Here is a 26,609-nt window from a genome sequence, read left to right as displayed (position 1 = left end):
AGAGAACAAATGATTAATAATGAAAGATAAGTGGAACATGAAATCATATGAGCCATAACATATAATGGACACTACTCCATATATATATATATATATACACACATTACACATTATATCTAAGCCTATAAACTATATGTATATATAATATATGTCCATACATATAATTATTGTATAATAATATTAATAATTAATATGTTAAGAGGCCCAGCCAGATAGAAGAATATAATCTATGCACGCACTTGTATGGGAGAAGCAATTTGTTTTTTGAAGTTAGTGCTAGATTCCCCACTTTCTATTATATTGTCATTAGTATAATTTTAATTAATATTGAGGATATTTTAATTTAATAAGTTATATAAAAAATATTAAAAAAATTTGTTCAGATATTTTTAAATATATTAAAGGGTAAATAGCGGCATAAGTACTTAAAGTTTTAAGTTTATAAGTAGCATAATCCTTATGTTTATTTTTAACGGCATAAGTACCCAATTTTCTCTAATTTCATCCGTATAAACCTTGTTATTTTCTTAAACATGCCACATATAAAGTCTAGATTCTTGATCATTGGGTCTAGACAGAATCATATAGTATCAGTTACTTCCAAATGTTCCTTTAATAAATTTAAAACGAAGTCTGTACTGACAAATTACTGAAGAAAAATTACAGTTTTACAAACATTGCGTACTTATGCCGCTAAAAATAAACATTGGGTTTATGCCGCTTACAAACTTAAAACTTTGAGTACTTATGCCGCTATTTACCCATTATGTCTCTTATATTATAAAAAATTACTACTTTTAGTGACAATTTTTTAGTCACAATAAAATGTTACTTGTGACCAAAATATAAACTTTAAATACAAGTTGTTACTAATTTAGTTTTAGTCACAATAAGTATTGTGATTAAAATTACATTTAGTCACAACAAATTGTAATTTTTGTGACTAATACTTTTTGCCACGGATTTTTAGTCGTAATATAAGAATAATAATTTATAATTAGTCTTAATTTTTTCACTTTTAATCACAAGTTTTGTTGACTAAAAGTAAAAAAATTTGTTGTGTAATTGAATATTCTCTCTAAATAGGAGCACCAATGGTAGAATAGTACCTTGTTAATGCCACGGAATACAGACTCGGATTCGATTCTCAAGTGGTGCAAAAAGATATTATTTTTAAATTACTGAGATTGTTGCATTTAAAAACTTATATTCAATTCCGTTCAATTCTATTAATATGATGAGTATAAAATCATACTACCAAATAGTGCTCTATCAACTTTCATCCACATGAGACGTTGATTAGTAAAATTAGAAGGTAATTTTTGAATTAACTATCTCAACAGAATGAAAAGTTTAGAACACAACAAATCTTAATTAAATCACTAATTGGTCTTAAAATATATAAGTAGGTATGAGAGTTGATATAATTGCAAAAGTAAAGGTACAAGTTATAATCCTCAGTGTTGTCCTTGTCAATATAAATATATAGAGAAGGTAATGTATAAATATTTATATAAATGAACCACTTGGGGTTAGCTCAAGTGGCCATAGGTGGGTGTGTGAGTGTTGGAGGTCCTGGGTTCGAGTCCCAGGTAAAACATGTTGTAATATATAAACGCTTAAATCAAAAAAAAAAAAAAAAAAAAAAAAAAATATTTATATAAATAATTATATATATTTATAATAAAGTTAAAAGAAAGAGTTTTAATTTGTGGGTAAGGTTTTTTATTTTTTATTTTTTATAAATTGTCTCCCACTAAATTGTGTTGGGTCGGCCGTTCTAGGGACAAGGTTTTGTGGGGTTTGTCACTTCTGAATTTAGGGTTTTTCTCTGCAATTAATGTCTCACATAAATGTATACACAAATATATCACATATTATTGTAGTAAGTACATACATACATATTATCTTAAATTATTTAATTTATAATTTGTGGGATAAATATTTAAATTTAATTTTTAATTTTATATAAATATATAAATTTAATTTTTAACGATAAAAATATTTAATTTATATTTTCAGAACTTTTGTAAGTATCTAATTATTGAGTTAATAGCTACGTGACAGTTTTTAATTGGTTTAAGTCATTAAATTTTTATTTTTATTTAAAAATTAATTTACCAAGAAGATAATAACACGTGAATAATAACTTGACACTTAACGATCAGGTATCTATAGAAGTTCTAGAAATATAATTTAAGTATTATTACCGTTAAAAATTAAACTAAAATATTTATTTGCAACTAATAATTAAATTTAGGTATTTATACCGTAAATTACTCTTATTTAAATAATTATTCAATATTTAACTCAAGTATATATATATATATAGTGTATATACATGTATGTAAGAAATAAGTCAACAATTAGTTAAAGGTTAATTAAGATTTTTACTCCTCTGAATTTTTTAGTCCGTTGAAAATTTTCTTTGAATTATTGAGATTGTTGAATTCAAAGATTTATGCTCAATTTCATTCAATTTTACTAACATGAGATTATTTATGTACCAAATTGTACCCTTCTAACTTTGTCATGTAACAAATTATGTCCTCCAAATTTTTACTCTTTTTTTTATATGTACTAAATTTTACTCTTTGAATTTTTATAGACACTAGACATCCACTAGTAAAATCAGAAGGAATTCCTTAAATCCAACATGTCTCAATAGTTTGGAAGAAATTTTTAAAAGCAAAAAAATTTTGAACGCACAATTTAATACTTGTCTAAAAAAGCAAAAATTCAAATTAGTTTCATTTTTTTAATTAATCATAAAATACTTTTAAAATAATTTAAAATAATATTTATCCATCAAATTAATTAAATTATTTTTAACAACTCATAGTGATTTTTATATGCTTAATGTATGAATGTATATATTATATTTACCTGCATAAGAGTCTCTTCACCACTATGGTTCTTATCTCCTTGTCTTGTATTCCTCGTTTGCTATCCATCTAATAATTTATAATTAATATTCTCAAACACAAAGAAAAGTTTCAAGATATATATATGTGTACATTGATTAATGCAATCTTTTCTAAATTATATATATTTATATAAAATTGAGTAAATTAATTAACTAATTAATGTTTCTTGATTGTAGTTAGTGTTTCTCTAATAACTCACCAACCCTCATGTCACAATTAATTAAGTTTATTATTTAACTATTGCACGTGAAAAGTGTATTATGTTGATAATTTTATCAAAATCAAGAAGAGTTTGTCCTATTATATTTTTAATCAATTGCATTTGAGTACTTAGATCCATATTGGTTAAAATATAATAGCATTTTAATTTCTAAAACATAATTAGTTTATTAATTAATCTCCTTTGACATATTATAGCACTATTGGAATATTGGATAATATATCTATCAATTATAATCAAATCCACAACAAATTCTAGATTTTACCACTGAGATATCCCCATTTAATTAATACATAAAGAGCAAGTTTGATATGCTGTATTATATAGTATTGTGTTAGATTATATTGTATTGTATTAGTATTATTTAATACATACTATATTTGATATTGACTTGTATTAATAGGTTGTGTAAAGTTATAATATATTTTCAATACACTCGACTCCAACACCAACTACGGGTCTGGGTCCAGGTTCCGGTCCAGGTCCGGGTCCCAGGTCTCGGGTCCAAGTTTCGGTTTCAGGTCCGGGTCCTGGGTCCCGGGTCCGGGTTTGGATCTCGGGTCCGGGTTTGGATCTCGGGTCGGGATCTCGAGTCCCAGTCCGGGTCTAGGTCGAGGTCCCGAATCTGGATCCGGGTCCCGAGTCGGGGTCCTAAGTTCGAGTTTGGGTCCCGAGTCTAGGTCCGGGTCTAGGTTCGGGTCCGAGTCTGGGTCTCAAGTCTCGGGTTCGGGTTTGGGTCTGGGCCCCGGGCCTCAAGTCTGGGTCCGGGTCTCGGGTCCCGTCCGAGTTCGGGTTTGGGTCCCATCTGAGTTTAATTTTGGTCCGGGTCCTGGTATGGGTCCCAGGTCCTGGATCTGGGTCTCGAGTTCAGGTCCAAGTCCCTGGTCTCAGGTCCGGTTCTGGGTCTTGGGTCCGTGTTTGAGTCCTGGGGTCCGGGTTCGGGTCTCGAGTCCAAGTCTGGGTTTGGGTCTGCATCTGGGTCTCGGGTTTGGGTCCGGGTCTGGGTCCCGTCTCCGGGTTCGGGTAGGAGATTGGTGTTGACCCCTAATCTTTTGTAAATATTATAATACAAGCTAATACGAACTATTTGTTATGTATTAAATAATACAACATACATTGTATTAAAAAATTTAGTTGTAATAATTAATATAATACATTACTTTATCCAAACATAGTAGTGTTATTTATTATTTAATACAATACGACCCTTATACGGCGTACCCAACGAGCCTAAACACTATTATATAAACTTAATCAATTTATTAGCTAATTCAACATATTAGTTAAACAAGTTCCCATATAAAATTATTATGGTGAGCTTTCAATCAAAATTTCAAGTTGGTTAGAAATATATAGGTACATATAAATATATATATATATATGGAATTTTATGTAGCAGATTCTCTATAGGGTTGTTCTGGTAAAATTTTTACCAATTTTGGGTGTATCCTGGGAAAAAAATTAGTTTAATTTTTTTGTTATAATCGCATGCGTTATATTTATTTAAGAATATTTGTAAATATTTAAAAAAAATTCTAATAGTTTGCAGTGCTAAAAATTAGATTTAAACAGTTACTTATCACATACATTAGAAAAAAAATAGTTGCGTGTGCAACAAAATATGTAAATCTTATTTCGACATTGTAAACTATTCGAAAATATTTAAAAATTTACAATTAGTTTAAATAACTATAACGTATGTAATCATAAAAAAAAAAGTAATTAAAAAGCTCCTTCATATGTCGAAAAAAATAGAAAATCTACTAAAATATTTCTTTAAGAAAATGCATTGTAGACTTACTATATATATAAAGATGGAAAGTATTTTATCTTGTATTTAGAACTTTTGGTAGAGTCTATAAGATGAGGGATTATTGCCCAAATAGAAATATGTAGTGTTCAAAGTTTTTTTTAGGTCTCAAAGTTAACTATAAACAATTTTTTACAATTTCAAATGAAAGAAGTGAATATTTTTGGTAAAATCACGATATAGGATATATTGATGGATTCGGTTAAAATGGCAGTGTGCTTTAAATTCTTCACAAATGTGTCATCGATCATCGTCTTCACCGAGTGAGGAAGAGCTTAACCTAGCTAGGATAAAGGAGGACTGATATTACTTGTAAGTTTGGTGAAATGCATTGGAGAGGAGAATCATTAAGTCCCACATTTGCTAAAAATAGCCAAACAAGTGTATAACAATATATCATTAATTATAAATATAAATGATTAGATGCAACGACTAACGAGTAGATGAATACATCACTTTCATTATTTCAGCGAATTCAGATTATTACACTCACTTTATCACTTTAAGACTTACGAAAAAAAAACAGAGAAGAAGAAAACGAAAGAGCTTTTTAGTGAGTAACTATATTTGTTGGTGTTTTTAGAATTAAAGGTGACGCCTTCTTTTATAGGCTTCATATAGAGTAGAATACTAAGTATGAAGATAAAAAAAATTAATGTAAAAATTTCCACTAATTAGTGATATTAATCAATCATAATTTTCACCATAATTTATGATATTAATCAAAATATTTATCATATTATGCTAATTACATTATTGACCAAATCTATATTTATTAGCAACTATCAATATTTTAAGGCATTAGTTTTCCATTTACACATTAGCTTAAATTGGCTATTTATTGCATATTAAATATAATTTTTTCAATAAATATATAGCTTTACATATTTGAAAGAATGAATACCATACATTTGATATTAATTAAACATAAAATAATGATAAAGACATACTCTTAATCTATACATCTAAAAAACATTAATGCAAAATTAATAGATGAATACATCACAATTAATTAATTAATGCAAAATTAATTAATCTTAATACAATAAATATGATATGCACTATCCTTAAAAACATTCACAATTAAGATTAATCACTTATCATCGTTTTGAGTGTACAAATTTATGTAACAAATGATTATGAGCATTGTACATTGATAGTTTCCAATATTAGCACAAGGTGGTGTCTTACAAATAATTAATAATTTTTTTTATATAATTATTGAATTAAAATATATAAGACTGAATAATTTTTGAATAAATTATACAATTTTATTAATAATAATAAGCTAAAATAATAACCTGTAATTTAATTGGGACATCTTTTTTGTTGGAGACACAATTAGGATTAGAAATAAAAAAAAAAACGAGTTAAATAATCAGCCGCCGCCTAATTTCCAGATCTTTGAACCTTGTAGCTTGAACACAAACGTAATTGTACTACTAACAATTCCTTCAGTCCCAGAAAACTTGTTATTCTCAACTACTAACATTGAATTCATGGTGAGTCATTTAAGAACCAACAACGAAACAAAACAAAAGCATATTATATAGACAAGATTAAAATATTTAAAATTATGTCACACAGACAAGACTAAAACACTTAATCATGTCAAAGAGACAAGACAAAATGTAATAATAAAAATTAAATTGCAATAGCAAAACACAATCCTAACCAAGATGCACATATGATCATAAAAAACTAATAAACCTGGCCGCATAAAATTCGATACTTAACTACGTCAATAACTATATAATATCTCATTTAGCATATTTAGCTATAATTATGCTCAAATTTTCATGTTCTTAATTAAGGCACGCACAAACATAAAATTACCCACGCGTGCACTCATTTCGAATCCATTTAATAATTTAATATAGTATCACAAAGTTTGGTTGAAATCACATTTTAATTTAATTTTTATTTTATATAATATTTTAAACTAGACACATTTTACTTGATTTCTTTCTTACTATCATAATCTTCTTGGACCAATTAAAAAATATTATTTTTCAGCCATTATCTCCTTGAAAAAAGAAAAACCAAAAGTTTATTAATTAATTTTTAGGAGTTATCCAATGAAAAATTAAAACAATTGCATTTTCCTCAATATTAATTAATTGTGAGGACTAACTATTTTTTAAGATAAGAATTAGAGATAATTACTCAATCTTACCTTTAATTATATATTAAAGTGAAAAATTATAGGTAAAAGAGTGCTTAGCACAATAATGATGAGAGAGATTATGTTAAAAGATTATTACAATTACCTTTATAATTAATATATAGAATTTACAAATAAAATTTAAATCCATCCTAATTTTTCACTTTTCTTCATATCAATATATTCAGATATTTAATCTTTTTTCTTTTCCCTTTTTGTATGGCACAAAATATAATAAAATAATGTGAGTATTTTTTTTATTCTTTTCTCATCATTCTCATTATCAAATTTACAAAAACATAATTCTCCTAAATAAATAAACAAAGTAAATTACATTAACTTATAATTTCTTATTTCATTTTAAATTTATGATTAAGAAAATATATACTTATTAAATACTAAAAAATTCACAACAAGAATTACTCACTGAAAAGAGTAAAGACCCCATATTAATAATTTTGATTAAATATGTATTTTAGTTACAATAAATTTAATAAGTACTACATATATATATAGTAAATAAATAGAGATAATTATTAATTACCATGCATGCAGCTAAAAGTTAATTAAACCAAATAGGGTTTTTATCACATATTTATGGTTATAATCATGATTAGTGTAAGCATGCTTACTTAAAAGACATTTAATATCAAATAATAAAAAAAAAATAGTAGACAAAGAATAAGGTCCAAAAAAAAGATTTGGTTAATCATGTGAAAAGAAATTGATACCCACCAAGGTAGCAGAGCCTTTGTCAAACCAAAGCTCACTGCAGTAAAAGACATTATTATTAGGTTAATTAATTAAATGAAACACTACTTAATTAATTCGTACTCTTAATTAAGCTATGAATAATTAATCATATTAAGAATTCTTTCAGTAGCATATTTCTGTCGTATTGTAATCGGTCAAAAAACCATGCATGTTGCTCATTCTTTAGCAAAACGAGCATTAGATTTAGATGAGGCCCGAATGTGGTGGTCGGGCTTGCCCGCTGATTTAACTGTTTAAATTGCCTATCTTTTGTATCCCGATCTTTTGGCTTGATGCCTTTTAATGAAATTTCTCAATTTCAAAAAAAAATTATGCTATGAATAATTCAATTTCCTCCTTATATATTATGAGAATTGCTAAAAGATATTACTAATATTTAGTACCTTTTTTCATATCATATAATTTTTGGTGTAATTAAATATTATATCCCATATAATTTTAAAAAATATTGATAATTACCTATAATTTTTGGCCACTATTTGTGTCCAATAGCAATGCTCATGTAAATGAATAATAACCTACAATATATATTATTGCTTGTTATGACCAAGGTGGGCCTTGTTATGACCAAAAATTGATTTGTTTAAAATATATAAAATTTAATTTAGTTTGAAATTTATTTACAATAAAATATATCTAACTAATTTTATTAAACAATAAAATAAGTAAATAAATTTAAATATTTTAAACAATATAGCTAATAAATTTTTTATAATGTTTGATTAATTAATTGAATTAGCGTTTAATTTAAATTTAAATTTATATAAAAATAATTATTTAATTTTATTGATACTTTTAAATAATTATCGAAATTATATTTTAATAAATAAATTAAATTTAGATATTTAAAACTATTTTTTTTAAAAAAATAATTATTGATTGATTTAACGATGTTAGTATTAACTGTTTAATTTTAACGAAAAAAAACCGTTAAACTAATAATGTATGTTAAATAGTCACATTTAATATATTTTCAATTAAATTTTAAGCTCTCAAATATTAGTTTTTTTTTACTATTAATTAAGTATTTTCATAATTAGTGGCGGACCTAGAGATAAGTAGAGGTGAGTCCACTAATCTTTTTTTTTTTTTTTCATTTACAATTTAGTTTTTTTGTGTAGATTTATTATTATTATTATTATTATTATTATTATTATTATTATTATTTATATACTCATTTAATATTAAATTTTACATTTATATTTTTTAAATAAGATTTTTCTTAACTTTCATTTTCACCACAACCTGTAATGATGATTGGTTTGAAGAAACACAAAACTCGTATTAATCTCAACCCATTAATATAATTAATTAATTAATTATATTAATAAGCAATCAATAATGTTCAGGCACTACATCTAGGTCTTATATCTTTAATTTTCTTTTTAATTAAAAATTAATAAAAAAATGAATTAATTATACATAAATTAGATGGTAGTGGGAAGTTTTTTTTTTTTCAACTAAAAATATAATAGTTAAGTCATTTTCTGCTTTTATTGTTTAAATAGTTAAGAAAAAAAAGTAGTACTTCTAGTCTTCTACAACATAGACAAGTACAAAAGAGTTAATTATTATTAATATAAAGAGTACTTCAAAATTCATTTTTTATCATAATATTTTATTTCTATTTTCTAAAAAAATGGAGCTCAAGTTATCATTTGATATACATTTTCAAATTTTGTAATATTTTGGTAAAATATTGAGTACCAAATGAATAAATATATTTAATTTTATCATTATCATATAAAGTAGGGCTAATTATTAAGATTTCTATCTCCAAGCTTTGGCATGAGCCAAATAATACTCTCGAAATTTTTTATGTCGTTGAAAATTTTCTCATACTATTAAGATTGTTGTATTTAACGAGTTCTGTCCAATTTCGTTCAATTTTACTAACGTGACGATTGTCTATGTATTAAATCATGGCCCTCAAACTTTGATATCTACCAAATCATTCCTCCTCGAACTATGAGATGTACTAAATTGTGCTCCCTGAAATTTTATCCACGTCTGACTTTCGTTAGTAAAATTAGACAAACGTCTTTGAAAAATCCAACAATCTCAATAATTTAAGAGAATTTTTAATAGCCGAAAAAGTTCAAGACGTTTCATTTGATACATATAAAAATTCGGGTGACAAAATCCTTTTTAGCTTACAAATTAAAATCATTTGAATTTCTTCTTAAGGTTTAACTATTTTGTTGTGTACTTATTGTAATGTTTTATCCTTGTTGTGCAATGTGTTAGGTCTTATTTTTTTTTTTTAATTTTATTTTGGTATAAATGATATTTTGTTTAATAAAATGGTATTTTTGGAGAAGCTCATTCTGATTAAAAAAGTGTTACCAAACGCCACTTTAGGTAAACAAAATTAAAAAAATATGAAAGAATTATTTCACAAATACATAAAAATAACAAAAACGTTATAAAAATATAGTTGTACGGAAATTTAATTATTTTTACAATTTTTATAATTTTATTTACAGAAAATATGATCTTTTGATGTATTTTTAATTTTCTGTAAATAAAATTATGAAAATTGTTTAAAAAATTTAAAATTCTGTACAACTATATTTTTGTAATTTTTTTTTTTTTTGGGTTGTTTCTGTGTATTTGTGAAGTAATACAAAAGAAAAATAGAAATATTATGGAGAGGTTTTTCATATTATAAATGGAGTAAGTTGAAAAATGCCTCTTTTATTCATCAATTAATCAAATTTACCTCTAATTTTATATTTATTTGAAACATACCTCTTTTTATATGTATTGTACCCAAAATACCCTTACATAAGAGAATCACATGGAGAGTATCTTGAAGTGACAGGAGCCAAATTGGTACAATGTTTAAAAAAAAGAGGTAAAAATGATAGATTTTAAAAAAGAAGGTAAAAATAAAAGAGGATAATATAAAAAGGGTATACAGTGTAATTTCCTCTATAAAATAAACATAAAACCCAAGCCCAGGCCCAAGCCCAAGCCCAAGGAGCCCATAGTTCTTTTGAGCAACCGATTAGGCTGAAAAGTGGTAATTTACTTGTTGGACTTATATCTAAGTATATATATAATTGGAAATTTACCATTTTCTTAATCAATATTTATAGGAAAATTGGTAACAAAAAACCTTCTAATTATATGCATAAGTGTCACATTTATCTTTAGTAATGAAAAATCCAGTTATGAAAAAAAGAAATATATATTTTACACCAACTCCAAATCTAAAGGAGATTGACATGTAGCTTAATATAGATGAAATTATACTCTATACTTATTTTTTATTTTTTATTTTAATTTTTTATCTTTTTTTTATTACTCTTTAATTTATATTCAGTTTTATATGTCATATTCTCATTATGTGCGTTAGGAACTCTAATTTTAATAAGTTATGTGAGGTTAAATATGGTACTTTAATTATAAAAAAAAAAAAGGTATTTATCAATTAAAGCTATTTACAGTTATAGTTAGTTAATGTGTAATAAAAAAAAAGATAGTTCTCAATTTATCTCCTTAACATATCTACATATTATTATTGATATAATTAAAATTAAAATATGTGAAATTTAGTATTAAATTATGCTAATAATAGTATGCCATGAAATAAGATCTTAAGGACTATCAACCAATTTGAAAATAAAAGATTTCTTTGGTTGGATTTCTCCTTTTACCAAGGTCGACCCTGAGAATGGGTGAGTCTTAAGAAAATAAAAATTATTGGGCCTTTATCTAATAAATATGTAGTATTTTTGAAAAATATGTATATTTTTAAAGGAAAAATATTTTTTTGGCTCCTTAGGCTGAGTGGACCCTAAGCGCGGGCCTAGTCTGCCTTAGCCCAAGCCCAATCCTGCCTTTTACTTTTAACTTTTCAAAAAGTTCTTTATGAGAAAATTAGTAAAGTGATCTTCTAATAAAAAAACTTTTAAGAGTTAAAAGTTAAAACTAATTAATTAATTATCCAACTAACAATAAAAGTATTTTTTGAGCTATCAGAATTCCAAAAATAACTTTTAAAAGTTTAACGAACTATGACAAAAAAATAAAATCCTTTAAAAAGCTACAAAAAAAAAGAGTTTTAAATGCTTCATCTCTACACACCGTAACATACTTTAATTGTAACTTTTAAAATCCTTCATTATAATTTTTCAAATCTTATTCATACATTTTTTAGTGTATTTGTGGAAGTTGATCCTCTAAACCAACTTACTTTCCAACTCCTTAAACCAACTAACTTAACTAACTTTCGGTTATGTTAGTTAGTTAGTTGGTGCTATTCTTGTTTGAGTTGGGACTATATATAAGTCTAGTCTTTTTCACTTTTAAGTAGGAGAGCAACAGAGGCTGAAGAGGGAGAATAAGAGAGAGGATTAGAGAGAGTTGCTTAGGGTTCTAAGCTGAGAGTTCTGTTCTTGAAGAGGGTCAAGAACAAGGGGTGTACTCGGGTTGATAGAGAGAAAACTGTGATTGTTTTCTCTGGTGTGTGTCGAGTACCAACAGGGTTGTAATTGCTCTGATTCTTGTAATCGTTTTGATACTCTCTTATTCACATATTAATGAAGAATCGGTGATGTTTCTCAGCTGGAGTATGGCCAGGGATCATGTTGATCTCTAGGACCGGAACCAGGATAAAATCTTGTGTTGTTCTTTGATTGATTTCTGGTTTGATTCATTGTGTTGATTAATTGGTTTATGTTCATTATTATTGTTCAAGTGTTGAGATTATTGCAGGTTTATGATTGAATCCTCAAAGTTATTTCCGCTGAAATTACAACAAAATCAGAGCTTAGGTTCAAGATCCAATTGAGGAAGTCAAGAATCAAGATTCAATCAAGACTCATCTGCAACCAGTCATGACAGGATCAGCGAGATTTGAACTTGAGAAGTTCAATGGGACAGGGGACTTTGGCCTATGGAGGGAAAGTTTGAAGGGAATTCTTGTTCATCAAAAAGTTGCCAAGGCATTGAAACCCAAGGAAGAACTCACTAACAAGTTGCAGAAGGAAGAACTTGAAGATATGGAGGAATTGGCATATTACACTATCATAATGTACTTGTCCAATACAGTGAGAAGGAAGGTTCAGAATATGAAGACAGCTCGAGAACTATGGAGCAAGCTTGAAGAGATTTACATGAAACTCTCTCTAACTAACAAGATTAATTTGTTAGCATCTTTATATGGTTTTAAAATGTCTTCTCATTTGTCTTTAGATGATAACCTTGATGTATTTAACCAAATCATTATAAGATTGGCTAACTTGAAGCACACTGTTGATGAAGAAAGCCAAGTTGTCATTCTTCTCAGATCATTACCACCTGCATACCAAGAATTGAAGGTTGTGATCAAGTATGGAAGAGATACTCTCACCCTTGATGATGTTCTTGGAGCCTTGAAGTCCAAAGAATAAGAAATGTCCAAGGAGAAAGACAATGTCAAGGATGAAGCTTACTTGGCCAGAGGAGAGACAACAATAGGAGCAGAGATCACTACAGAAAGGATCATTTCAAAGGCCAACATAGATCCCAATCAAGATCGAAATCAAGAGGAAAATACCATAAGGACAGAAAATGTTATTTCTGTGGGAAAGTAGGTCACATCAAGAGGTTTTGCATTGAGTTCAAGAACAAACTCAAAGAAGACAGAGAAAAGAAGCATGATTCTGCTTCTAATGTTGAAGAGTCAGATCGTTGCTCATCTGATGGTGACTTGTACATGGTTTCAGATCAAAGAATCACAAATGATTGGATTCTTGATTCTGGATGCACATACCATATGTGTCCTATTCTTGAAAATTTTATTGACTATAGGAAAGTAAATTCTGGTACTGTACTAATGGGAAATGACAATTCTTGCAGGGTAATTGGCATTGGAAAGGTTGCTATTAGGCACTTTGATGGTACTGTTCGAATGCTACATGAAGTAAGGCATATACCAGAACTTAGAAGGAACTTGATATCACTTGGTACTCTTGAGGATGAAGGCTACAGTTACAAGTCTAACAATGGTCAGATGAGAATTGCAAAGGGGTCTCTTACCATCATGAAAGGTGAAAAGAAGAATGGTTTGTACATTCTGCAAGGAGAAATAGTAATGGCTTGTGAAGCTAGTGTTGTGCAACACCAAGAAACTGAGATGGAACTGTGGCATAAAAGGATGGGTCACATGAGTGAGCAAGGGATCAAAGAACTGACCAAGCAAGGGCTCTTAGGCAATTTCAAACCGAACTCATTACCTTTCTGTGAAGCATGTGTGTTGGGAAAGCATCACAGATTGAAATTCATGGCTGGCCACCATTGTTCTAAAAGACCATTAGAATATGTTCATGCTGATTTGTGGGGTTCTCACAAGGTTGGAACTCACTCAGGTAAACACTATTTCTTGTCCATTGTAGATGATTTCAGTAAACATGTATGGGTTTATTTACTTAAAACCAAAAATGAATGTCTAGAGAAATTCAGAGAATGGAAAATTGAAGTGGAAAATCAGTATGAAAGGAAATTGAAAGTGCTTAGGACAGATAATGGTTTAGAGTTCATTAATATTAAATTTGGCTTGTTGTGTTCTGAATTTGGAATTGTTAGACATATGTAACACCCTAACTAACATAGGCGTATTACGTGATTTTTAAACATGCTGTGCAGCTCGTTGCTAATCAACAAAGTTTATGGAAAAACGTGATTAATTAAAATTTTGCTTTTTAATTAAACTTATAAAACAATATTACAAAAGACTCGGGATCCCGATTATAAAATCATTTACAAAAAGATTTAACTGTTTAACTGATACATAAAATAAATGTCGTCTAACGACCAGTTACAAAATCAGCCTCGCTGTCCCGATGATCGTACGCTCCAGGCCTAACCGCCCCGACATGTACAATCTCATAAGCTCGCTCACGGTCCATCAGCACTAGCCTTGCCTTTACCTACACATCAACGTAGAACTGTGAGTCGACAGACTCAGTAAGAAAAGCATAATAATACCATACATAATTCTAACTGCCGTGTCCAACACGATACTGAGTCCCGCTACTGCCATGTCCAACATGGTACTGAGCCACTACTGCCATGTCCAACGTGGTACTGAGTTCTGAACGTTCATAGGGACGGTACTATTGACACGTAACAACCTGATCGGTCGAACCGATCATACTCCGGCTGCTGGTCATACTCCAGCCTGTACCGACGTGTTACTATATCCTCCTGATCGGTCGAACCGGTCATACTCCGCTTCTTGGTCATACTCCGGCTGTACCGACGGGATACGTCAATAGTACGGAACCACCAACCAAGTGTCGGCTGATCGGTCAAACCGGTCATACTCATTTCTTGGTCATACTCCAGCCTGTACCGACGTGACAGGGTTGGATGGTTCGAAGCCAACATACATAACTAATGTAATCTAGCAGGCTTCCTACATGCACGCTAAACATGTAATCTACATATGCATACTGTTATACTAATCTTACCTGGATTCCGAATTTCGTGTGTGCGTCAACCCGACCGGAACTGAAGCTGAGCGGCGGATTACTGGCTCCTAAACCATAAAAATCACAACGCTATAAGTGACACGCTAAATCACTTCCCGGGGACTAAAACTAGGAACTAAAAGTTTCCCTATCGATAAAAAGCATGGCAATACCCCTAAAAACATAAAAACGAGGAAAACTAGGGTCCCTGAATTCATCTAAGGCAACAAACTAACCCAGAAACCACAGAAACAAAATTCACCATTGAAGCTCAAGCTTTGAAATCTAAACTCAAACTTGAGCAAATCCACCTAAACATGCATTCCACTAGCTTAATTCTACTTAAACTAGCATAAAATCACCTCAGAAAACTATAAAGAACATCCAGCAACTTTACAGCAACAAATAGAACCATTTCATTCAAAATTCATAACTTTTTCACATAAAAATCTAACCAACTAGAGCAAGAACTTAAGCATGCAATTCAATCTCATCAAACCTACTGAATTCAACACTTTAATCACAGAAACAACAACAACAATAACCAGCAGCAACAATACCAAAACACCATGCATGCATCACCATTTTTTTATCATTTTTTTTCAAGAAATTACAACAAGAAAAGGTTAGAGACTTTACCAAGGATTAGAAGAACACTTAGATTGGATGAAACTAGCTTGAAAATTGAAGAAAAACCAGCCCTTGAACCCCAAGCCTTCAGCCGAAAAAGAGAGAGAGAAAAGAGAGTGTTTTCCTTTTTCAAAGTTTTTTCTAAAATATGCTAAGTGTAAAATTTGAGAGAAAATAAAGTTTTAATGCATATAACACCTTATTTCAGCCAAAATAATTATTTAAAATAAACATTTAATCCATTTAATAAATCACATAAGACAAAATACTAATGGGGCAAAAAGACCATTTTGCCCCTCCACCATAAAACCACATAAATCATACTAAAGGGGTATTTTTGGGAAATTCTAAATTCCCGGCCATTCCCAACATTCCCAATGTCTAAAACCCGTCCCCAAATTACTAACATACTAAGTTGTGATTTCTACTGAGCCAAACGTCGAGTTCCAAAATACCGGACACCGGAAATGCAAAATATGCAAGCTACTGAATAACATAAATAACAGTATAATAAATTATTTAAATAGCTATAAATAATTTCATAAATAATCATAAACAACTGCTAATTTCCAAATTAACTAAGCGGGCTTTACAACATAGGACTGTTAAGCACACACCTCAGCAAAATGGTGTTGCTGAAAGGATGAATAGAACTTTGTTGAACAAGGTTAGGTGCTTGTTGATTAGTTCTGGTTTAGGAAAAATCTATTGGGGAGAGGTTTTGATCACTGCATGTTATTTGATTAATATGAGTCCCAGTAGAGTGATTGATTTAAAAACTCCGTATGAAAAATTGCATGGCACTACACCTAAATTGAATCACTTGAAAATATTTGGCTGCACTGCATATGCACACCAGAAACTTGACAAATTGGAACCTAGGGCTATTAAATGTTTTTTTCTTGGATATCCTAAGGGTGTTAAAGGATATAGACTATGTCATGTTGAAAATGGAAAACCTAAGATTATCATATCTAGGGATGTAGTCTTTAATGAGCATGATTTCATGCACTTGACAGCCAAGGAAGGCAAAGGTTCTGATGTTGCAGGTACTAATAGGGATGACCTTGCTGAGTTGGAGATCAACACTGAAAAGATTGAAGTCTCCATTGATTTACCCCACACACTAGAAGCAAGGACATCTCTTGAGGTGGAAACACAGGGTGCAGACACAACTGAGGCTGGTACAGATACAACTGAGGTGGAAACCAGTCAAGATGATCGACCAGATTTGACCAACTATCAATTGGTTAGAGAAAGGTCAAGGAGAAAAATTAGACCTCCCAGTAGGTATGCTGAAGCTGATTTGATATCCTATGCCCTGGCTGTGATACAATCTGAGAGTGAACCTGAACCAACTACCTATGAAGAAGCAATTGCATGCAAATCAAAGAATAAATGGCTTGCTGCAATGGGAGAAGAGATGCATTCCTTGAAGAAGAATAGAACTTGGATTCTGGTGCCAAGACCAAAAGACAAGAAAGTTGTCTCCTGCAGATGGTTGTTCAAAGAAAAAGAGGAAATGTCAGAGGGTGAAACACCTAGATATAAAGCTAGATTGGTAGCTAAGGGATTCACACAGGTTGAGGGAGTTGATTACACATATATCTTCTCACCTGTTGTGAAGTACAAAACCATTAGAATGATGTTAGCCATTGCTGCACACAATGACTTGGAAGTTGAGCAGTTGGATGCCAAAACTGCCTTCTTAAATGGTTTTCTGGATGAAGAGATATTCATGGAACAACCACCTGGTTTTCAGGTGGAAAATGGCAAAACTGATTTGGTTTGCCTGCTTAAAAGGTCATTGTATGGGTTGAAACAATCACCTAGACAATGGAATCAAAGGTTTAATCAGTTTGTTCAGAGTATTGGTTTTTCAAGGTCAAAATTTGACTCTTGTCTTTACTACAAGGAACTAGGAACACCTAAGGTTGTGTACCTATTACTATATGTTGATGATATGATGATCATCAGCAAACACAAGGCTGAAATACAAGTCATTAAGAACAAACTCAACTCTGAATTTGAAATGAAGGACTTGGGAGCAGTCAAGAAAATTTTGGGGATTGAAGTCATGAGGAACAAGCAATAAGGAAAGATGGTGCTAACTCAGAGAAGCTACATTGAGAAGGTGATCAAGAAGTTTAAATTAGATTCATCTAAGGCCACTGCAGTTCCACTTGTAGGGCACTTCAAGTTGTCTAATGAGTACTGCCCTAAAACTGAAACTGAAAGGGAAAATATGAGAGGTGTACCATATGCTATGGCGGTTAGATGTCTAATGTATATCATGGTCAGTACTAGACCTGATATAGCACATGCTCTAAGTGTTTTGAGTAGGTTTATGGCAAACCCTGGGTTAGAGCATTGGAATGCTGTAAAGTGGCTGATTAGATACTTGAAAGGGACATTCAAGTATGGTCTGATCTATCAGAAAGACACATCTGATGTGAGGTTAGAAGGCTATGTTGATGTAGATTATGCATCAAACAGGGACAATAGAAGTAGCACCACTGCCTATGTATTCATGGTTAACAAAAGCTGCATATGTTGAAAATCACAACAACAACCAGTGGTGGCACTGTCAACTACTGAATCAGAATTCATGGCCACCACTGAAGCATTCAAGGAAGCTATATGGTTACAAGGAATACTGCAAGAGCTGCTACTGCTCAAAGACAAAGGGACAGTCTATTCGGATAGTCTGTCATCTATTCACCTGTGCAAGAATCCTGTATATCATGAGAAGAGCAAGCACATTGACATTAGATTGTATTGGATTCGAGAGAAGATTGAGGACAGGGTTCTGGAATTGGAAAAGGTGCACACAAGTGACAACCCTGCTGACATGGGAACAAAGGTTCTTACATTCAGTAAACTGATGCATTGTCTCAGTTTGCTGAACATTGGTTCTTGTTGAACATTTCGAGATATCACATCATCAAGACTTCAGTGAAAAGATTCTGGTAGGTTGCTTTAGAGAATCAAGGTGGAAATTTGTGGAAGTTGATCCTCTAAACCAACTTACTTTCCAACTCCTTAAACCAACTAACTTAACTAACTTTCGGTTATGTTAGTTAGTTGGTGCTATTCTTGTTTGAGTTGGGACTATATATAAGTCTAGTCTTTTTCACTTTTAAGTAGGAGAGCAACAGAGGCTGAAGAGGGAGAATAAGAGAGAGGATTAGAGAGAGTTGCTTAGGGTTCTAAGCTGAGAGTTCTGTTCTTGAAGAGGGTCAAGAACAAGGGGTGTACTCGGGTTGATAGAGAGAAAACTGTGATTGTTTTCTCTGGTGTGTGTCGAGTACCAACAGGGTTGTAATTGCTCTGATTCTTGTAATCGTTTTGATACTCTCTTATTCACATATTAATGAAGAATTGGTGATGTTTCTCAGCTGGAGTATGGCCAGGGATCATGTTGATCTCTAGGACCGGAACCAGGATAAAATCTTGTGTTGTTCTTTGATTGATTTCTGGTTTGATTCATTGTGTTGATTAATTGGTTTATGTTCATTATTACTGTTCAAGTGTTGAGATTATTGCAGGTTTATGATTGAATCCTCAAAGTTATTTCCGCTGAAATTACAACAGTATTTCAATTCATTGTATTGCAACAAGAGAATTGCTTAGCATCACTTAAAATATTGTACGGTTATTAGTGCAATTCATTATCATATCTCACATATTTTAATTTAACAGTTATTATAAAAAAAATGTTAACCAATCGTAACATACCATTGATAAAACAATATTATTATCTAATAGCAATGTTCTTACAACAGAAACATTTTATCATCTAATAATGAACTTGTATAAAGAGAAACATAATACAAAGTACATATAGATATATATGTATGAATGTAAGACACTTATATGTGTAGATATATTTATATATATAAAGTTTTTATAAACCTTTACAACCAGGAAGATCAATCCATTGGAGTTGAACTTCAACTTCACCACATTCAACATTTCTTAATCTTAAACAAAGGTCTTGAATGACTTTGCCTTCATTCCACATGATGCAACTTTCTTCAGCCAAACAATTTTGCCTACTTGGTTGTACTCTTGTGATTATTGTCCCACTTGGAAGATCAGAATCTAAATTCATCTTCAATGCTTCTATGTATGATTTTATGTTAAATTCTGCATCTCCCATTTTGTCATCCATGCTAAATGTGTCATGGTCATATACAGTCTAAACACATAAATTATATATTAATTAGTTACTTTAATGGGATATAGAAAAAATAAAGTATTTCTAAAATTAACAAGAAATTTATATATATATATATATATATTTAAATAGGAATATTTTTTTTGGGCCCTTGAAGCAGGCTTAGCCCGCGTATGCACAAGGCCGAACCTGATTAAATCATATATAATAATTAATTAAGAGTTCGTTTGGAACGCCGTATTAAGTCGTATTGTATTGTATTGTATTATATTGAATTGTATTTTATGCAATATTTTTATGTAAAACTATATGTGGTAATAACTTTTATGGACACCTAAATATATAATATTTTAGTATAAATTAAAGTTTAACATTGTATTATATAAAAATATGATAGATAATCCAATTCAATATAATACAATACAATACAATACGACCTAATACGGCGTTCCAAACGAGTCCTAACTGATTAAGAAACTACTTACTTACCAACATAATAGGAAGATTAGAGTCTGTGACTGAAAGGGTTAGATCTTCATTCCACTCGGGATTAACATCCTTCTTAACTACTCGTGTCTTTAGTTTCTGTATTAATGTTAATTAAGGAATTAATTGTAGATTTGAACTACTAATATATATTAGAAAGAGAGAGATAACGATAAAGAGCACAAATAATGCTTAACGTTTATATCATATTTAAGTATTAGATCAGATATCACATATTTTAATTTAATAATTATTAAGAAACAAAATTGTTTTATATTTGAAAGGGGGTGGATGACGACCCTGAAATTAATTATTCCCTAATTAACAACAAAATTATTGGGTCATTTTTAAAAGAAAATGTAGTATATTTCAAAATTACTAAAAAAATATGTGTATTTTTAATTTTAATTTTTGTTTTCGGGCCCTCTGGATGGGGCCTAGGCCAGCGCTTAGCCCATCTTAACTAAGTCTCAACTCTATAAACACTCACTGATACTTAATAATACTGATTTATTAAAAAAAACAATTAAATCTTTTGATGCCAAAATCATATATAAATTAAAATTCAAAACAAGGGAAACTATATGGCAAATTATCCATAATTTAAATTGGAAAAAAAAAGTTTAAGACATTAATATTTTTTCTTTATATGAACTTGCTTAACTTTTTTGATAAATTCATCAAATTTCTTCCAAGCCACATGGCACTATATCGATAGTCTTACAAGTTTTTTAATGAATCTCGTAATTTTTCATGACACAGAATAGTGATAAATTTTATCAAAATGTAAATACATTTTAACTAACCTGTTTGCCCATCCTGACAACAAGATAAGGATCACTGCTACGAACATCACGAACGGCAAGATTAATGCCTCGTTTAACTCGGAGTCTTAGGAGTCCGAGCAAACTGTCCATCAAAGAGGATGATTGCCTCCCTCCACTATTTTCTGTCAATGTATCTCCCATTTTTTTTTTAAAAAAAAATTACTTTTCTCCTTCTCTCCCTCTCTTTTTATTTTTATTTATTAATATTCAACCCAACAAAGAAAAAAAAAATCAAAAAATCAAAAACCACCTAACCTTATGCTTTTCCTCTGCACAAATCAAACAACAAAAATGACAATTAAACAACATAATAATCAAATTGCATTATTAATAATAATAATAATAACCAAACATAGGCAAATAATAAACTCACCAAGCTTTGATTTGAATGGTTTATTAACTTTAATTTCTTAATTTTTTTTTTACTAGGAAATTGTGGGAGAGAGAGAGAGAGAGAGAAATTGATTAGAGAGATGAATTGATTTTAGGTGAGAATGGGTTTTAGTTAAGGTGATAATAAATGAGAGATTCGGTTTAGAAAAAACTTAAAATAGCAAAAATAAAATGAATAGAATTGAATAGTTCATTGGTATTTTTTTTGTGGACATATTGACTTTGTTTAGGCGTGAAAAACGGTTTAGTTAGTGATTTAAACATGTCCATTGTTAGTTAATATGATTTTATCCTTAGTATACTATTTTCTTTTTTTTTAATTTTTTTTGTTGATTCTATTGATGTATTTTAGCTTAAAATTTATCTTTTGTAAAAAAAATTACGGTAAAAATAAGGTCGGTCTTAAGATATATGAGGTTTAAGACGAAACTAAATTTTGGGCCTTTATATTTTTAGTGACAATATTTTAGTCACAATAAAAAATTACTTGTGACTAAAACATGGTAACTAGATAAAGGTTTTCACTAATTTAATTTTAGTCACAATAAATTGTAATTTTTTTTGACTAATACCTTGAACCACGAATCTTTTAATCATAGCGTAAAAATGATTTTATAATTAGTTACATTTTTTCTACGATCATCATAAGTTTTGTTGTGACTAAAAGTAAAAAAATTTATAGTGCTTATATAAATAGTTTAATAACTGTTAAAATAATAATTTTAGTACTTTAATGTAATGGTAAAAAATTTTAAGGTTCTTAAAAGTTTCAAGTTCAATCTTTCATAGACATATATTTAATTTTTTTTAAAAAAAATGAAAAGTAAGGGTGAAAACTAATCGTTTAACCTCCTAATTTACACTTTCTACCACCTTATCTTACTTATCGTGAAAAGATTCGATACTATTTCTCTCTATAAATATTTCTAGTGTATTATGTCAGGGAAATTGTAAATAAAATTGAAAATTATTCATTTATTATGAGTTATAAATGAACACTTGTAATATGTAATAAAATTTCAATTCGTTTTTATTTTATGTATACTACATAACATATACTTATATAAAATTGTTGCTAATGAATATACATAGAAGTTAGTCAACACAGTTGGTTAAGAAAATTGCTCTAATATTTAGTTATGACCACCCTAACTGATTCTAGGTCAAACAATTAAAGAGTTAAAAAGGCAAGTTGAGATTGATAGATGGAGGAGGATCAAAGTGTAAGGTTGTGAAAGTTAGGGAAGAAAATAAAAAATGTGAGTTGAATGAAATTGTGTTTGAAATTAGGAATTTTTTCATTTAAAACCTAAACGATAGACACTTAAAATTGAATCCAATCACATTTAACTTAGTAGATGATGCTAGTTATGAAAAAAATTGAAGAATATTATTTAGGGCTAACACGTCTCCCTACTCATTTTGCCTGTGTTCGTCTATAGACAGGCCTAATTTACATTCGGGGACAAAAAATAATCTCCATTCCTGCCCCGGTGGCCCCATGGGGAAATACAGTGACAAATGGAAGGGCCATCACATAGCTAAAGTTATTTAACACTATTGGATAATGGAAAAACAATTAAAACTTAATAGCAAAAGAAATTTTATTAAGTATGCCTTTTCTTGGGTGAAATTTTAAAACCTATACTATATAGGAAAGCAATATTAGTATATATTGCCAATTAAATTCCCATATTTCTGAAAAAAAATCCCTATTATTCATTATAGTTAGTCACAATGGCTAAAGCCCATACTCTAAGAGATTGAGAACATAAGATCTCTTCCTTTCAGTAGACATTGAAAAGAACACTCTCAACAAATCATGTTTTGTAGCCAATATGTTTGTAGCTCTGAAAACTTGTAATTCAGTCAACCCTTCAATTTTAGTCAACTCTTTATCAAGTTTAGATTGCATATCAGCCACCTCACCATTATATGACCAAATGTTAGTCAAACCTTCAATCTTCTGTGCCATTGTTGCTATAGAAGTTGCCATTTTCCCAAAACTCTTATCCATCTCCTCCATCAACCGAATTTTAACCCTTCGATCGCGATTTGAATCACTCGGGCTATTTTCTACTGATTTGCATCTACGTCGGTGACTACTCGGTTGTTGTTGAGTATACGATACTTCGTAATCTTCTGATGAATCCGAACCATCAATTTGAGTATCAACTTTCATATCAACACCATGGTTTAAGTGCAAATCTACATCTAAAGGCAAATCATCTTCATGAATCCCGTCCTCATCGTCCTCTCCCAGTTCCTCCTTCTTTCCTACAATAGAAATCGGTACAATGGCACCGATACAACGTTCCTTACCATAAATCTCCTTCAATATGGGATAGTGCAAAAACTGTTTACCATATAGTCCATTTGCTTCTTTGTGTATCTACACATCAAACATGTCATAAAAGCATGTAACAGATAAAAATATTGTGTATAAATTACTAAATAAGATTTTGCAGATGTTTACCTTAACCCAATCATTATAAACATTTCTTTCACATACTAACATACTCTGTTTATCATTCCAAGTAAAGCCTTTATGAGATAACATCTCAGCTAAAGCATAATATTTCGCCTTCAATGTTTTAATTCTCGATTCGATATGTGGAGATGCCTTTAATTCACAACCAGGTAACTTCCTTTCTACCATGATCTCTAATTGAGCTAAGTAACCATTCTTGAATCCACAATCAGCTCGCCAGAGGGCGTTTTGATACAATTCGTGTAACGAATCGAGTAATGCTGCATCTTCGTCGTGTGTCCAATAATGTTTGTTCTTACCTCTTCCTCTTTCTATGGTATTTCTATTCATTTTCATCCTACATTCAAAAATGACAACAAAAGGTAAAAACCCCGCAATATAAACACCCATCCAAAGTGAGATTCCTTCATATTCCATTAAAGAAATCCGAAATTAAAAGGAGAGTTTACACTCCTAAAGAACAGAGCAGAAATATTTGAGCATGAATGAAACATACTACAATTGTTTTCTGAGTACAGAATACTTCACAAACTGCAGACTTTTCATAAATGAATCACCAAAGCAAAAACGATCAATTGGTCCCCAAACTTAATGAAACATATAATGTAGAAGTATGATTACAATCCACAATTGTTTTCTGAGTACAAAATAGTTCACAAAGTGCAGACTTTTCATAAATCAATCACCAAAGCGAAATAAGCAAAAAAAAAAAAAAAAAGATCAACATCAAAGTATAAGTTAACATGGGTTAACAGCTAAAATTCTTCATTAAGCCCCAAATTTGCAATTAAGCATGGGATTAACAGTATGAATGAGAGATATGATGTAGAATAATGATCACAATCCACAATTGTTTTCTAAGTAGAAAATAGTTCACAAAACTGCAAACTTTTCATATTAATCACCAAAGCTAAAATGATCAACATCAAGTATAATTTAACATGGATTAACAATTAAAATTCTTCATTGGGTCCCAAATTTGCAATTAAATTTTCTTTTTTAAAACTCTTATGAATAAACTCACAACTAGTTGGGTAGAGACAATAGTCACATCCAAACAAACTCATTAATCAAAATCATATATAAAACTGAATTATTACAATCCCAATTCCAAAAAAGTACTAAATCAACAACTTTTCATATCTCTTTCGTAATTTTCAAATAACACAATTCCACAAATTAGGTCTTTCCCCAGAATCATAGAAATTCAATTTTGATAATCTCCGAACACCAACCGCTCTACAAGTCTAAAAATTTGAACTTTAACAGTGCAATGAATTTGATTCAACAATTTAAGATACCCCAGAAAGCTAACAAACACATCAGAATTAAGAATTAAGAAATGCGTACCTGTGATCATGAAAATAGCGAAAATTAGGGTTTATTATGAGATGGAATTGATCTGAGAATTGATTTGGTAATAATGAAAAGGGTAATTTGGGGAAAAGAAAAATAATTGAGGAATCAAATTCTCATTCTGATTCTGATTTTGGAGGAATGGAATGAGATTTCTTTTAATAAAGCGAATCATTCATTTTTCGATAAGAAAGAAAAAAAAAAGAAGATAAAATGGATGGAGAGAAAGGAATCCCATTCCCTAATTTTATTTTATTTTTGGGAAAAAACTCACTCCCTAATTTAATTCTAAAAAAAATCAACATTGTCTCAAATGTGAAGTTTATTTAGGGATTTTTGCAGCGAAATTCTTTTAATATTTATAATTGTTACACATATGACTTTAATAAAAAAAATAGCGTACTTTATTTTACAATTTTGTTGCAGTCGTGCTTTTTTTTTAGCCATCAAGTGTCAATTCAGAAACACGTGGTGACATATTATTAGACTGTGTATTAGATAAGCTAAAGAAATATGTCAATTCTGAGCTGGCACTTAACGAGCTTAATTGGCACTTAACAGTTAAAAAATTGTACGACTGCAATAAAATTGTAAGATAAAGTACTTTTACCGCCATTATTTTTTATTTGAGTCATATTTATAACAATTGCAAAATGTAAGAGAGTTTCGCCGCAAATATCTCAATTTATTTACTTTATTAGTTTTTCATAAATTTATTTACTTCAATGAATATTAAAAAAATAAAAGTAATCTTTACTATTCTTTTTTTTTACCAAATTCATTTCTTAGAATGTGAAGAAATTACACTCAATTATTTCTTTAAAAAATATGGTTTCATAAAAAATTATTTTTAATTAATTTATTTCATGTTTTATTATTATATTTTTTATT

At 29.9% G+C, this 26,609-nt stretch overlaps 2 protein-coding genes across 2 annotated transcripts; both read right to left on the bottom strand.

Moving 5' to 3' along the window:
• Positions 1-19,725: 19,725 nt before the first annotated feature.
• On the bottom strand, positions 19,726-22,179 carry LOC115709579 (protein C2-DOMAIN ABA-RELATED 4-like). Its single transcript, XM_061111487.1, has 4 exons — positions 21,852-22,179; positions 21,458-21,747; positions 20,655-20,750; positions 19,726-20,186 (listed from the first exon to the last, which is right to left on the bottom strand). Exons 2-4 carry the CDS (start codon positions 21,617-21,619, stop codon positions 19,893-19,895), a joined length of 552 nt encoding a protein of 183 aa, XP_060967470.1. The 5' UTR covers positions 21,620-21,747; positions 21,852-22,179; the 3' UTR covers positions 19,726-19,892.
• A 1,281-nt stretch (positions 22,180-23,460) lies between these two features.
• On the bottom strand, positions 23,461-25,967 carry LOC115709571 (uncharacterized). Its single transcript, XM_030637702.2, has 3 exons — positions 25,713-25,967; positions 24,348-24,699; positions 23,461-24,263 (listed from the first exon to the last, which is right to left on the bottom strand). The coding sequence occupies exons 2-3, from the start codon at positions 24,696-24,698 to the stop codon at positions 23,613-23,615; spliced, it is 1,002 nt and encodes a 333-aa protein (XP_030493562.1). The 5' UTR covers position 24,699; positions 25,713-25,967; the 3' UTR covers positions 23,461-23,612.
• Between the last annotated feature and the right edge of the window lie 642 nt (positions 25,968-26,609).

The sequence above is a fragment of the Cannabis sativa genome, chromosome 3 (genome assembly GCF_029168945.1).
Source record: "Cannabis sativa cultivar Pink pepper isolate KNU-18-1 chromosome 3, ASM2916894v1, whole genome shotgun sequence".
Taxonomy (NCBI): domain Eukaryota; kingdom Viridiplantae; phylum Streptophyta; class Magnoliopsida; order Rosales; family Cannabaceae; genus Cannabis; species Cannabis sativa.
This window is presented reverse-complemented; position numbering and strand designations above follow the sequence as displayed.